We start from the raw sequence: 14,646 nt of genomic DNA on the forward strand, positions 1-14,646 counted from the left end.
CTCTTTTATTCTCCTCTTGAAGAAATAAGCTGCCTTCCTTCAGTGTCCCTTCTTTATTTGGACACAGAGCTACCTCACTGAAACCATAATGTACACCCATGTGTGTGCACGCACATACACATACCATCCTCCCAAACAAAGAAAAATGACCAAATATCTTTCACCCTTCCTTTCTCCATGAGAGAAAATTCCCAAGAGGTATATAAGACCTCATTTGTGTCTTTTTGAGGATTTTCTTCCCCAATGAAATAAGCTAAGGAGAAATACAGTAAGGCATTCCAAGGCCAAACACATTCTACTGTTTATTACACATATTACATTCTTAAATAAAAATGCGTCACATAACATTTTTTGCATAGATATCTTACAATATACCAATTTAAAAAAGAATTATGAAACAGACCAGTAACAAAAATAAATTTTTTCTTCATTAATAATTTTGTAACATTAACATACCACCATCATATAATACAAATAATAGTTTTAAATCTTAAGACTTTTGTACAGCAAAAAAACTTGACAAAGTAATATATTTATATATATATATAAAAAGCTTAAAAAAAATAAAATGTCAAAAAAAGGCATAACCGAGGGCTATAAGACTGGGTACTTCTGTGATATATTATAAATACCAGAGAAGGCCTGAGAGAATGTGACGGGGGAGGCGGGGTGAGGGGAGGGGCTGGGAGTAGGTCTTTCCAAACACACTTGTTAGACACATCTGGCAAAAGGAAATGTATAGTGCAAAAATAAATTTCTTCAAGCAACTGTGAAGAAGATGATCAAGATTTCAAATAAAGTCGTGGTGGCCGGGGAAGTTGCATGGTGAGAGTAGTGGGGGAGAAAAGGGCTTGCAGGGGGGTTGTGAATGGAAGGGGAGGCTTCAAAAAACATTAAACATTTATTTTTGCCTCTGTGTTAGCAAGGAAATCTTGGCCATAACAGGTGTATTTTTCCTCCCTGGAATGAAGCAGAAGTGAAAACTAAGGAAATTAAACTCAGTCAGGGTTTGGATAGGATATGCATGCTGGGGAAAAAAAAAACAAAAAAAAACATAAAGGTCAAGAACCAGCCAATGAGCCCCAAAGCCTTCAGGACCTAGATTTGCAGAAATCATCTGCCTCCAGTCTAAAGGCCTAGGATATAAATGTCCCCTCTCTCCACCCACTGCCCCTCCCCTCCATGTGGAACTAACTCCCAGTGTGGTTTTGATATACTGGCAATTACAAGCATCCATCCCCCCCCCCAAAAGATATTAGGCACTGGTGGCTACTCCTCCTAAACGTCAGTAGCCTGTTTTCCTTCTGCGAAGGTACAATTGGCACATGCGAACGCCCATCCAGGCACGTGCGCACATACCACCCTCATTATTCTGACGTGGGGTCCTTTTTATGGCAGTAGACAGAAGCTGGAGTCAAAGCAATTTACGATTCCAAAGCTCACAGTTGAAAAAAATTGTATAAACAGTCCCCAACCAAGAACGTATCAACATTCCCTCGTGACCACTGAGAGGGAGCCCTGTTTGAAAAGAGTATCTGGTTTGGGATACTGGTGAAGTGACAGCCTAGGATTTCTCTCTCATTTTTGATACCTGTTTCCCGAGGACTTATATGTAAATGCAAAACACCTGAAGAATACAGTACTATAATATTGGAAGGATGAGCGTAAGAAAGTTAACTGCAGCTTTATTTGTCCCCTTTCTGGGATTTATTATAGGAACCAACAGAGGAGACTTAAGCAAGAGAAACCCTGGAGCCTCAGTTAGTCATGAGATACCACATTATTTACAAGCAGTTTTTGCTTCCTTTGACACACATCTCTGTTGTCCCATCTCAAGTATTTCAAAAAGTCCTCCAAGAGGAAAATAGGCCATCGAAAAAGACATTGATGTATCCTCCGGCCAGGCCCTCTAGTTTCCAAGATGAGATATCACCATGTTTACCGAAATTTAATCCAGACATCCATAATTCGAGTCCTCCTGCCTGCCCCTGCTCCTGCCACGTACAGAAAATGGAAGGAAAAACTTCCATGAGTAAATTTCAACCAGATTTTACATACTGAATTTCCACTTTGGCAATGTTTGGGATGCAAAATTGTGGCCGGAAATGCTGGCCCTCAGAAGATTTTTTTGTTTGATTTTATAAAGGAGGAAAGAAACAATTTCTGTAGTCCAATTGGGTTAAATCTCTCGACTCTCCCTCCTTTCTTCCTTCTCCTAAACATAACTCATGCAAAGGAGAAGACAAGAGCACTTCCCACTATATTTTTATTTTACAAAGTGAGTTCCATGGAGGAAATAATTTTAAGCCATCAAAACTAATCATTGGGTTTTGTTGTTCTTGCAATTTGAATCTGTTTCTTCCGGTTCTCCCATAGAACGCAGGAGTGAAGGCTACAGGCAGAATGTTCTGAATGCTCTGGATGAACCACCCCAAAACTCTGTTTATTTCCCCTTTGATGTAAATAGACATGGATAATCTGGAAGCTTATCCCAAACTAAGTTCTTAAAAAATTTTCTCTGTCTTTAGAGAAGATTTTTTAAAACCAGAAATCCATTCTGCTCATCGTGCATGAGGTTGGCTGTCTTTTTACCCTGTTATAATCAGGCAATCAAGATGTAAAAGGGCACAGAAGGTGTGGGTGGGGAGGTGATGACATTGAGAAAAGGGGTATTTGAAGGGCTTTGCAAGGGAAAGCACATAGAGAGAAGGAAATGGTCAGCGTGAAGGTCATTTTGGGGTCTTCAATATTTTTACAAAATGCAGCTTTGTCATGGAATCCAAATGCCTCTGTATCTGGACATAATACTCGGGTCACCACCAGGCATATGCTGGGGCAGTGAACCAACAGGGGGCAGGAGGCCAGCAGCTAGGAGCAGCTTTATCATTCAGGTTTCCACATCTCTGACTTACAGCCAATGTGGTAGGAGAAAGAAGAAAAACTTGAAATAAAGAAAACTGTCAGTGGCTTAGAAACACATCAGACTCTGAACCCTGGATCGAGCGTGCTTGAGAGGACATCCACAGAAACACCATGCCAGGTTTCTCCTTTCAAATTTGGGATCCCTGGAATGTTAGGAGGTAACCATTTAATTGAGAAAGGGGTTGAATGTGTTTCCAATGTCCATCAAAAAAAAAAAAAGCACTGCTAAAAATAACCAGCCCTCTAGGGAGCCAAACACATTCCGATTCTTTCTTGGAAAACCTGTTCACATCAGAGATGATGGACCGTTCATCACCAATCCATTTCCAAAATGAGCGGGGCCACCCCCGCCCACAGCGAGGGCTGGTTATCATTCACAAGTGTCAATCTGGGCTAGAGAAGAACAGTTTCAAAGCCATACACTTAGCACCCACCGAATTCTCAGGCCATTTCTCATAGTCAGCATAGGACTGAAGCAAGCAAGCACCATCGTGGTGTTTCAGTTCACTCTGCTCTGAGAAAGGTCAGGAGCAGATTACAAAGGACCTCACTGATACAAGAGAGAGAAGTTAACCAAACATTTCAGACACTGATGAGGACCAAAGGGCCTTTGTTCTGCCACATTCAAATGAGACCACAGATGACAACGGGGAGCAAACAGCAATGATTACTCTTTTGCATTCTTTGTGTTTTTTTAAACTTTCTTTTTAATAGAGCCTTGCATTGGTCAGTTCAAAAATTAAATTAAGTATTATAAACCCTTAATAATAGCATTTTGAGAGGCAAGAGCAGCTCCAGCTCAGGGGAGAACATGGTAAATCGTGGCAGCCATGGCTCAGGCCATCACTGGCGTGTGCGTGCGTTGGCGCTGGAGGCTGCTACAGAAAGGAAAATGAACGAACCAACAAAATGTGGGGCATCTAAAGTTTCGTCTAGTGCACTGACTGGAGGCGCTACAGTTTAATACAGCTGAGGTTCAAGGTCCCTCACACATCCTTTATCCAGAAAGGATGCACCACACATTCAAATATAATCCCATGGGATGCCCTGATGGACTGGCCACGAATACACTCAAAACGCAGTTGAGGACTACGAGATTGTCAGCAAACAGTGCTCCAGAAATGGTTTCTAAGTCATATCTAGTTTTAAATCTTTGGAATAAAACTGATTTTTTAAAATACCCTCCAACTAACATATATATAATTGCCTCCGGCAAATGGACAGAATCTGTTTGTGTATGTCTGTGTGTATGTGTGTGTGTGTGTGTGTCTGTGTGTTTAGGGTGGGGTTTTTTTTTTCTTTTTTCTTTTTTGTTTTTTTTTTTTAATTTTTCTTTTTGGTCTAAGTTGGAAAAAAAAAAGAAAGAAAAGAAGTAGAAGGAGGAGGAGGAAGAGGAGGAGGAGGAGAAAAAAAGAGAAAGAAAATTCTAAGGGCCAGACCTCAAAACGCCCCAAGTGTCCAACTGGCAGCTACAGCATTTGTGATAAGGAGGTTCCTTGACCCTCAGACGAGTAGCTTCAACACTGCAGTGAAAGCAAAGTTTGCAGAAAGCTGGAAACCCAAAAGCCAAGGATCTTGAAGGTTGCTGTCATATATGTGTTTGTGTTCCTTAGATTATGATTTCCTTTGAGAGACTTCAGTTTTGCATCCCAAATATGTATGGGGTGGCATTTTAACAGTCAATGAGTCAAACAGTCAAAGGAGGGCAGGAGGGGAGCCAGCTGGTATGAGGAGCAGCAACCATGTGTGGACCAAATGCCATGTTTGTTTGTTAGACGTGTCTTGAAGGGATGGTCCCAGAATATACAAAATATACAATCTGTCCTAATAACCACCCCGCTTGCTTGCATAGGCCATGTAATGGTCCTAAAGGCAGTCTTTGGAGTTGAGGCCAGTGCCAGCTAGCTAAGAATGCGGGTAGATAGAGACCAATATTGGATGTGTGTGTGGGATGACAGGTGAGGAATGTGAACCCCCTCGGAGCCAGCTTGCAGAGTAGTGTGAGGCTTCTGTTGATCCTGGGTGCTCTAGGTCACAAGGCATGGTGGGTCTAGCCCAAACCCCAAGAAACATCCCAAGAGAGACACCTCCAACCTCCCCTTAAAGTCAACCCTCATTCCCACAATGGCATTTCGAGTGGTGGATTTTAACAAGTGGGTAATATGAGCTCAGTGGGTATGGGAGAGGAAGATAGGATGATGTTTTGTGAAGCCACTAGACTTAGGAGGCATCCTCAGTTTTCCCCACTCCTGGAAAGAGTGATTTTTTTTTTTTTTTTTTGGCTTTTTGTCAGGTCAGAACCCAGAGTTAGATTAAATACGCAGCTGCCCTTTGAGACTAGCGACATCTATGCTGTGACTGGTTATAGGGTAGCAATGACACACAGCACAGTGGTTGATCACTACGAGCTGAGGTCATCAGGCCTCAAGGAGGATGAGGGAACTGTGATGTCCCGTCTGATTGGCTGCTTCGAGAGCTGGACATCCAGGTGCTGAGAGAGAAAGAGAGAGGAGTCCTGGAGAGGCTTAGTCCATGGAGAAAAGATAAAACATTTAAGCTTCCAAATAAGCTTTTCAAGTTTCGTTAGCAAAAAACAGAGATTAAAAAGAAAAAATCTAGCACTGGCAAAAAGGTGAGGCTCAAGGGATATACTGTGATTTATCATCAAGGACTTTATTCTCTTGGCCACTTTGCAGTCATGCTAGAAGTTTCCAGAATCCCTAGTGCATATGGTGTGCAAGAGTCAAAAAGTAAGAAAAGAAAACTCCTCCCTTGAGGGTGAAGTCTAGAGAAATGCAGGCCAGAAAGGTGTAAGGTGTTATTCCAGAGTCTGCCGCCGCTAAGGCCGTTGGTACCGACTCGAAAGATCTCAATGGTACTAAGAAGAACCAAAAAACCCATCAACAGTTCTGTGAGGAAGTCTGACGCACGGAATAGTAGGACTTTTCACACACAAAGGACAAATAAACCAAGAGTTAATTTTGGCTACCAAACTGCAATTTGGTTTTCTAGGTCATTTTCCCCCAACTATTTAAAAAGAAACATTAGTGCTACACATTTGCAACTTTAAGCCGGTGTATTCTCCTATCAAGTTGCACTGAGAAGCGAGTTAAATAAGCCCCTCGTACTGCCGTCCACCCGCAGAGACGTCACATCCATTTGCTTTGCTTTCCATTGGCAACAGTGGGAAGAATTCCAATAGCGCTGAAGTAAGCAGCCAGTCTGTCTTGCTGAGTTCACCTGGTTTCCTCCGTCTTCGCCTTCTACCATCTGGCTAGGGCAAGGCATAAGGAATAGACGTATATACTTTAAATATAGTTGAGTGCATGACAGCGTGGATGTGTGTGTGGGTCTGTGTGTGAGAGGGTGTGTGTGTGTGTGTACACAGAGGTTTACAAGTGAGAACTTTCTTCTGCGAGGCAGTCGGTCCCCGCCTGAAGTCCAGCCCCCTGCCTCACGGCATTTCCTTCCAACATTGGCCGGCGCCATGGCAACTCTGGCCTTTAGGATTTTTAGATATGTCTCTTCATATGGAGGGCAAGATGGTCAGACCTGGAAAAACACCTAGAACATATAGATAACAATGAGGGTATTAGAGAGGTTCACGGAAAGAATTCTACCTTCATCACCCCTTACGCTCAAAAAAAAAAAAAAAAGTCACACATGAAGAGAGTGTGGGAAGGTCAACTCAGGTTTTAGGCGGCTTGAGTTCAAATCCTAGCCCTTGCCACAGCTGTGTGACTCTGAGCTCACAGACCTCCCTATGCCTTAATTTCCACTGTCAACTGGGGATAACCCCAGCACAATTCTTATAGTCTGGTTGTGAGGATTAAACAAAGTGATCTATGCAGAGTACTTAGACAATTACCTGACACCTATTAAGATCTCAATGCACATTAACTATCATGATCATAATTATAATTATTAAATAAGAAGCAAATGTGAATGTACTTTGAAAACATGTGTCATGATCAAATACTATAAATACAGTAAAGAAGAATTAGACTGTGCCATTGAAGAGTGAAACTCTGACATTTTCACCCTTCTGTGTCCTTGGTGGTATGGGGCTGTCTTCCTTCTAAGGCTGAAATGTGGCCATTGTGATCTGCTAAGTGACAGTCACATGACCCATGGGGCCCCATGAGAGGAAGCTGAGACAGCTGCTGAAATTATTGGAAAAGAGAAGCTCTCTTTCCACTGGGATTGCTAAGTTGCTAAGATATAAGCCTAGAGCTGCTGGTGTCCATATTGCCATTGTGGGAAAGAGCCTGCTTGAGAAGCAAGTGAATGGAGAGAAAAGGGATCCAGGGGATAGGAAGATTAAGAAAGAGCCCCATGACAATGTCTGAGAACCTGGGTCCAGCCAAGCATAAAGACAAATCTAATTCTGTTCTTGTTAGTTATCTAAGCTAATGCACACCCCTCGTGTGTGTTAACACCAGTCCAAGTCAAGTTCTCTATCTTATAACTAATAGCGTGGGCATTTCCATATCCTAACAGCCTGTAATCTAAGATTTTTCACTGGAATCCCAGTTAAATGAGCATGTAAGAGAGCCATCATGCCTGACTCTGGTTGTATGAACTCCCTCTGAATTCCCTCTTGAAACTGGCTACTTCCTTACCTATGAGAACATTCCCAGGCTTCCCACTATCCAAATCTCTTGTTAGGATGTTAGCAAGCTGCCCTGCTCAGGTTAGCAGGGTTTCCTGTTCAGAGCAGGATTTCCCTGTGTTTGTTCATTCTTTAAACAAACAAACCAAAAAATCCACCCTGTCCCCTGACCCCAACATTCTCCACACCCTCTGTTTATGTCCATTCCTTAAATAGGTTCACGTGCAGGATAGAACCCCAAGGAAATGAAGCAAAACAGGACAAAGGTACAGTGAAAAACACAGAAGAATTGGAAAATTTCAGCAGAATATCACCTAAACCAATAACGTACTGAAAAATAACAATGTTAATTGCAGCCACCTCTTTCAGGCCCTGACTGAGTATGGGCAAGCTATTTGGATAATCCCTTGGAGATAGCAATGAAGGAGATCTAATATGCTATAAAATGGTGATAAGTATCTTTGGTACACAGGAAAAGCCTGCTGGGGATTGAATTTCCAAGGTGCACAACTCTGTCCTGTCCTGGGCACAGCTCAGTACTGCCCACTGCCTGTTCCCTTTCCAGCTCTCCTACTTTCTTTTCTCCTTCTTTGTCTACCTCCCACCTCTCTTTATCCCAAGAACCTAAAGGAAAAAGCCCAAGTTGGGAATTTCTCTTTTTAGGTATTTCTTTTTTAAAGTTAACATCCTGACAACAACCTATTAAAAAAAAAAAAAGAATACTATTCTTATCTCAAGTACTAGATGAGATATTCATCAGAAAGTGGCTAAGTCAGGATTTGAACCCTGGAGATCTCAGCTCCAGAATTCATACTCTTAGCTACATCTGCTTTTTTTAGGCTGAGACAACAATCGCTGAGCCATCCATTTAAGGAGTTTGTGGTCCGAGAGCATCTATAGTGAGTGCCCCACACCTGTGGTTATGGGCAGTTACATGGCAAAAGAGAATTAAGGCTGTAGATGAACTAAATTTACTAATCAGCTGGCATTAAAGTAGGGAGGCAATTCTGGGTTCCCTAGATGGGCCAAAGTCACCAGAAGGGTTCTTAAAAATGGAAGAGGGGATTGAAGAAGAGGCTCAAAAGATGGCAGCATGAGAAGGATTGAGCAGTTTGGGTGACAGGAGACAGGGTCATGAGCTAATGAAAAGGAGTTTCCAGGAGCTGAAAAAGCACAGGTTCCAGAATGTAGCCCTACCAATGCCCGGATTTCAGCCCAGAGAGACCCATGTTGGACTTGTAACTCACAGAATGGTAAGGGAGTCAATTTGTAAAGTAAATAAACATGATACTAAATGTGTGGAGATTGGTTACAGTGGCAGTTAGAATGTAACCCAGAGGTTAAGTGGTTGGGCCACAGCGGTTGAGACCAGAGAGAGACAGTATCCTAGTAGGCACCAGGAATGTTGTCCTTCCAAAAGAGGGCACAGGGACTTGAGGTGGTGAGAAGTGAAGAGGTCCTGGCAGTGGGCAAAACCCCTTTGTTTTCTTTTCTATGCCCTGGGAACTTTCAGGAAAATAGCATTCTTGATACAAAACTTTATTTGAAAGCATTGCTCAGTCTTGTATGGGTTCACCTTTAGTCTGCCTTTGCCATTTACTGGGTATCTAGTGATATATGTGCAAGCATCTGACTTTATCCTTCCATCTTTTTCAGGAAAATGAAATAGAAAAAAATCAAACCAAATCTTTAACTTGATATGAACTGGAACTGAATCAAATGAGCATCAGTGTTTGTTCAAATACTAGGAAATACATGATGCTTAGAATTAGACCAGGTTCCTTACCATTAAGAGTTTTTTTTTAAATTTAATACATCAGCAAGATATTTAGTCATGATTAATTTTTATTTATTAATTTATACTTACTGAATTCCTTATAGGAATAGTAAAAGTTAAAAAGTAATAGTTAAAAGTTAATAGATAAACTCACTACCTAGAAACACAGAATCAAATAATTTTAAGGGAAATAGACTTCCAGAGGGTATTTACAACTATACAGCAGCCAGATGACCTTAAATAAGGTTCTTAGTGCCTGAAATCTGTACATTACAGAGGACTAGTCAAACCTCACAACCACTTCTCTTGCTTATAAAAAAAAGGGCACAGTACGGTCACATGGGTATTGACAGCTATCTACCAGGGGTCTAATGGGCTGAGATACTGGCTGGCATTTCCTACTACCTATCAGTGCACTGACATAAAGAGCAAAATGCACCCTCCACACTGCCCAAGAGCTCAGGTAGTACCCTGACAGCAGTGCCCCTGGAATATAACTGCTCAGCTGGTAGGATGGTGTTGTGCATATTCCTCTAATGGAAGCAGAATCTTATTTACCACCATTAGCAGCCTCATGCTCTATGGGCTGCAAAATGACTCATCCCTCTAGCAACTGGTCACTGTGTGATCTTCGTGGTTCAGTCTCATGGTAAGGAAATGGCACAGTCACCTTACTGGTTTTCCCCCAACTGAAACCTGAAGTTAGAGGTCACAAAAAAAACAGTGTCTTCAAGGGTCAAGTAGATAAGACATATAAGTGTAGTGAGCCACATGTGAAAACCCACAGCACTCTTGTGCTTTTCCCACTTCAGGTTAAGCATGGATACAAAGAAATACTGCTCTTTTGGTAAAAGGAACAACAGAGCAAATTGGCTAATACTTGAAAATAAATGCTTTGCTTTCATGTGGGGGAGGCAATAAGGGGGGTGAGGACAGTGGGAAAATGTCATCATGTGGCCATCATAAATGGATAGTGATGGCTAGTCAGTTCTAGCCAATGAGGGCCATGTGGGAATGTGAGCCCACTGTCCAGATCTGATTTTTTTCAGCAAAGTCAGAAATATAGACTTTTCCATGTGAAATTTAACAAACTTATATATTGGCTAAATAAATAAAAATGCCTCATGTATTTTTTAAACTTCTCTGGACAAAAATAGAAGCATAAGTGAGATTGGTACAAGAAAAAGAAAGCTCAAACCCTGTTTAGCTTCTAAATAGGGTGGTCTGCTCAAATTTTAAAGGGCAAGGAGTACACAGCACATATCCTCTGGTACCAATCTTCAGTCCTGGGGCGGGCTGCAGATGCTGTCTCTGAATGTAAAAGTCTCCTAAGGAATACCAACTCCTTGGTCACTCGGGGCCTTCCTTTCATCTGCTTGGGGCCATTCCAGTTCCCCAAGCCACCTCCCAGACCTGTCTGTTCTTAGCATACCTGCTACAATTGAAATGCAAGGTGCTGCCTGTCATGAGAAACTGATGAAAACCTAACCCTTCCTTTCCAACACTGTTGAAGATGCACCACTATCCTGTGCCCCAGGACTCTAGTATATTCATGTACCAGCTGTCCAGCACAATTCTAGCTCCAGAAACCATGGTGTATTTTGATGGAGAAAATAAAGCAAGTGACTAACCAAATTACCCATCACTGAAAACTCCTTCATTGAAATGTCCAGTATGTTTGGAATCTTTTTCCACCTAAATCACACAAATGGCCAGATGGAAGGCTAAAACACTGACTGCTCAGAAGTTGTAAATTCCCTCAATAGTGAGTTGATTTGAAGAGAAGGGATAGTAACCCTGTCAATTTCCCCTGAGAACTCTCTGTCTAGTTCCAAGATTCATGGCAACCCGTCATGCCCAAGGAACAACCTCAACACCCTTCAGAAACAGGTAGGTGACCTGTGGTGTGCCTACTGCCAACACACTGTGACAACTCACAAAGAGTCCACCTTCATTCCGGCTGATGTCACAGAATGCCCTCCCTCCAAGACTGTGAGCACAGACCATGTGTGTGTGTAGCTTCTTTATTAGCTACGTACGGCTAAAGAGGAGTGAAGCAGGGACACTTGGAACATGAAGGACGCCACACAGGAGACACTTTCTTAGGACACAGTCTGCAGAAGAACAACTGCTGATTCACGACACTCAGGAGGACTTCTAGGGAGTGGGAGGCAGAACAGAATTCCAAGGGAGCGGGAGACGATCGCTGCCCTGGGTGGAAGTCTATCTCTGAGCTCCAGGAGGCACAGGATCCTTATTTAGTTCTTAAAAAATTAAGATAAGAGGAAAATAGCCTTCTCAGGAAAAAGGGGGTGAAAAAAAAAAGGAGGAGGAAAAAAACACAATTGCTCTTTTCGAGGCACCTTAAAGAAGCACCCAGACAACTTGGCCAACTAAGAGACTTGGACAACCCTGTCCTGCTCTTCAAACAAATAAACACTGCTGAGGAAGGCCTGGCCAGCGGGAGGTGCAGGACACAGGGATGGGGGAGGCAGGATGCAAAAAGGATCGCATTTCCTCCCAAGGAGAGCCAGGCCACGGCTGACATCCTGCCCACCCCCTCCTGCCATCCTAAGAGCTGCTGCCCAAGCCGGGGAACCCTGAGGCTTTCAGGGGCTTTTATCGTATTAGAAGCATTTTTCTCATCATAACTGAGACCTTTAGTATTGCATTAAAAAATGGTTAATTTTCTTAAGCTTCCTTTTAAACACAGAAATAGGATTAGAAGGATAACACGCTCAGATGCAAGCCCATTATTTGATTATGTCTAAACCTAATCCTGCCTTCACCTTGGCCTGCAGAGTCTCCATTTTGGGGTTTATTGGTTGATAATGCCAGGGCTGTCAGATACTATTACTTGGGTAGTATCTGTTGCTACGTGATCCTTCTTCCACTATCAAATGCTGAAGGTCTGAAATTGAATTACGGGGGGCAGTTCTCAAAGGGTTGCCATAGTTTGGACCTTCATGCTTATCTCCAAGGGAGGAAGGAATGGTCCAGGCCTCCAAAGAGTGGAGGCTTTCTCCAGTAAATTCATTTCCAATAATGCTTCAGGAGAAAAAAAAAAAAAAAACCTTATAAACTCACCTCCCTTCTGTTAAACAAGCTATTTTTTTCATGTTATGAAGGATGAGGGAAAACGGTATTGATGTTAATAAAAAGATCCGAAGCAGCAGCTGCAGGTGACCATTCTCTACCCTATTACTTTTCCTATTATACTAAAATTATTTGTCACATCATCTCCCTGAGGGTGGGAACAATGTCTTGTTGATACCCAGTGACAAACACAGCTCCCGGCCCACAGCTAGTGTTCAATAAATGCTTGCCTAACTGAACCAAGAATTCATACCACCTCTTGATGACACGCAAGCAGGCATACCCTCTTGGTGGAGAAGTAAAAGGCACTCCTAAATCTACCCATCTGTAAGACAGGTTTATGGCAAATTTAAGCTTCCCCCCCCCACCCCTCCCTAGCCCAGCAGCTTCTAAAGTTCTTTACCTGTCGCAGTGGTTGCATTTAAAGGGCTTTGCACCTGTGTGTTTCCTGTAGTGCCTCGTGAGCTCATCACTCCGTGCAAAACGCCACTCACATCCTTCCCATGAGCACTTGTAAGGCTTCTCACCTGCAGAAGAGAGGGAAAGACCAGGGTCAGTGACCAAACCTCCTACAGCTGATCCGGGTGTGCTGCCTGGTGGTCAGTCTCAGAAGAAGCCTGTATAAATCATTCTCAAAAGGCTAGATTTCCTAACAGGGCACATCACATTTTTTTTTAAGTCTCTTCATTTTGTTTTGCTTTGGGTTTTTAACCCTTCAAACATGGTTTCACAAGATATTCAAATCTGAAGCTGTCATTTCAGTGCTCAGAGTCAGAGCATTTCCTTTGACTTGTGAAGGATCAATTTTTATTTATTTTCTATTCCCCGGAGCACTTTGACCCCCCACAGTCCAAGCAGAAAGGAAATGTGCTCTTTTCACCGGAACCACAAATGCTTCTAATTCTATTTTTCTCTAGAATCTACGGTAATTTACCATTTCGGGATTTTTTAGTCTCCTCCGCCCCCTCCCCTTCTACCACAAACCATAGCCAGGTAAGCTGATGGACAGGACCAACAGCCCAGTAAGACAGGTTTATGGCAAATTTAAGCTCCTCGTGCCTTCCAGTAAGTGTGAGCAAAGAAGGCACAGGCAGGAAGGAGGAGCATGATTTGAAAGCAAAACAAAAATCACTTGATGAGTCCTGGAATTTTTGGAAAATACTGTCACCAAAGTTCTGGTTAGGAAACCCATAACTCAATGACTCCAGTGCATCCATATTATTACACAATATTTTAGAAGCCAATTTGTAGAGCAAGGTTTCAGCCACAGGGTAGCTGCTTAGAAGCATGAAATTTGAGTACATGTGCTCAAGTGACCTTTCACAGGAGAAATACAGATAAAGGAATACGAAGAGAAAGACATAACTTTGCCTGAGACCTTCTTTTAAAAAAAAAATTCCTTTTAACTCATCACGTGTCTGTCACCAAATATGACAAATATTTGCTCTTCCAACTGTGTCGTGGACTGGTTCTAATTAAGAAGAAAAATAATGTTTAAAACCCCCATGAAATCATGAAACCGAGCCCCTGCCACCCAAAGGCAAGTAAGCACAGTGGTTAAGGTCTCCCAAGCCACCTTCCAAAGTTCAGCTTGCTCTTCTGCCCCTTCGGGTCTAACCTTGGGCAAAGTTGAGTAAGCCTGGGTAACCGCTAACCTTGGGCAAGTTAAAACCTTTCTGTGCCTCACACAAAAGTATGTACCTCAAAATGTTTGGAAATGGTAAATCAATATGCATACACATTATATATTAATTAGAACAGTGGCTGGCACATATGAGATTCAAATAACTGGTACATTACACACTGCATAACTTGGTATTTCAGGATACAGAGGTGCCAAACGATGGATGGAACATTATTTCTCTATTTTTAATAGCTAAATCTTCACTCTGCAGCCCTTAAGAAGATATTACCAGTTACTATACTTGACCTACTTTCTCCTTTCCACCTTTCTCTTCCCTTTAAACTTGACTACAAAGCATTCACAGTCTCTATTTGTATCACCTAGAATCAAACCAAACATGCTCGAAATTTTTATTTCATTAAATTGGTGCCCTAGTGAGCCACTGCTCTGTAAGACCCACAGAGAAGAGGAATGAGACACACCGACGTTTCTTTTAAAGAGAACCAGGAGGACATGAAGGAGGGTTGGAAGCCCAGGAGGAAACCCATTCATTTTTGGAAACCTAGGGGGAAAAAAATGAATCACGGAGCCGTGTTAAAAGGTCACCTTCTGGCT

General features: G+C 42.4%; 1 protein-coding gene across 3 annotated transcripts in view; it reads right to left on the reverse strand.

Annotated features, from left to right (window-relative positions):
• Window positions 1-276: 276 nt before the first annotated feature.
• Window positions 277-14,646, reverse strand: part of Klf7 (KLF transcription factor 7) — an 89,954-nt gene continuing 75,584 nt past the window's right edge. For all 3 annotated transcript variants that reach the window (XM_040294798.2, XM_040294797.2, XM_078017902.1), the window contains 2 exons: window positions 12,811-12,934; window positions 277-6,486 (listed from right to left, as the gene is read on the reverse strand). In XM_040294798.2, the coding sequence (XP_040150732.2) occupies window positions 6,435-6,486; window positions 12,811-12,934 (176 nt within the window). In that variant the 3' untranslated portion in view covers window positions 277-6,434. The remainder of the gene's footprint in view (window positions 6,487-12,810; window positions 12,935-14,646) is intronic.

Source organism: Ictidomys tridecemlineatus, chromosome 7 (genome assembly GCF_052094955.1).
Source record: "Ictidomys tridecemlineatus isolate mIctTri1 chromosome 7, mIctTri1.hap1, whole genome shotgun sequence".
In the NCBI taxonomy this organism is placed as follows: domain Eukaryota; kingdom Metazoa; phylum Chordata; class Mammalia; order Rodentia; family Sciuridae; genus Ictidomys; species Ictidomys tridecemlineatus.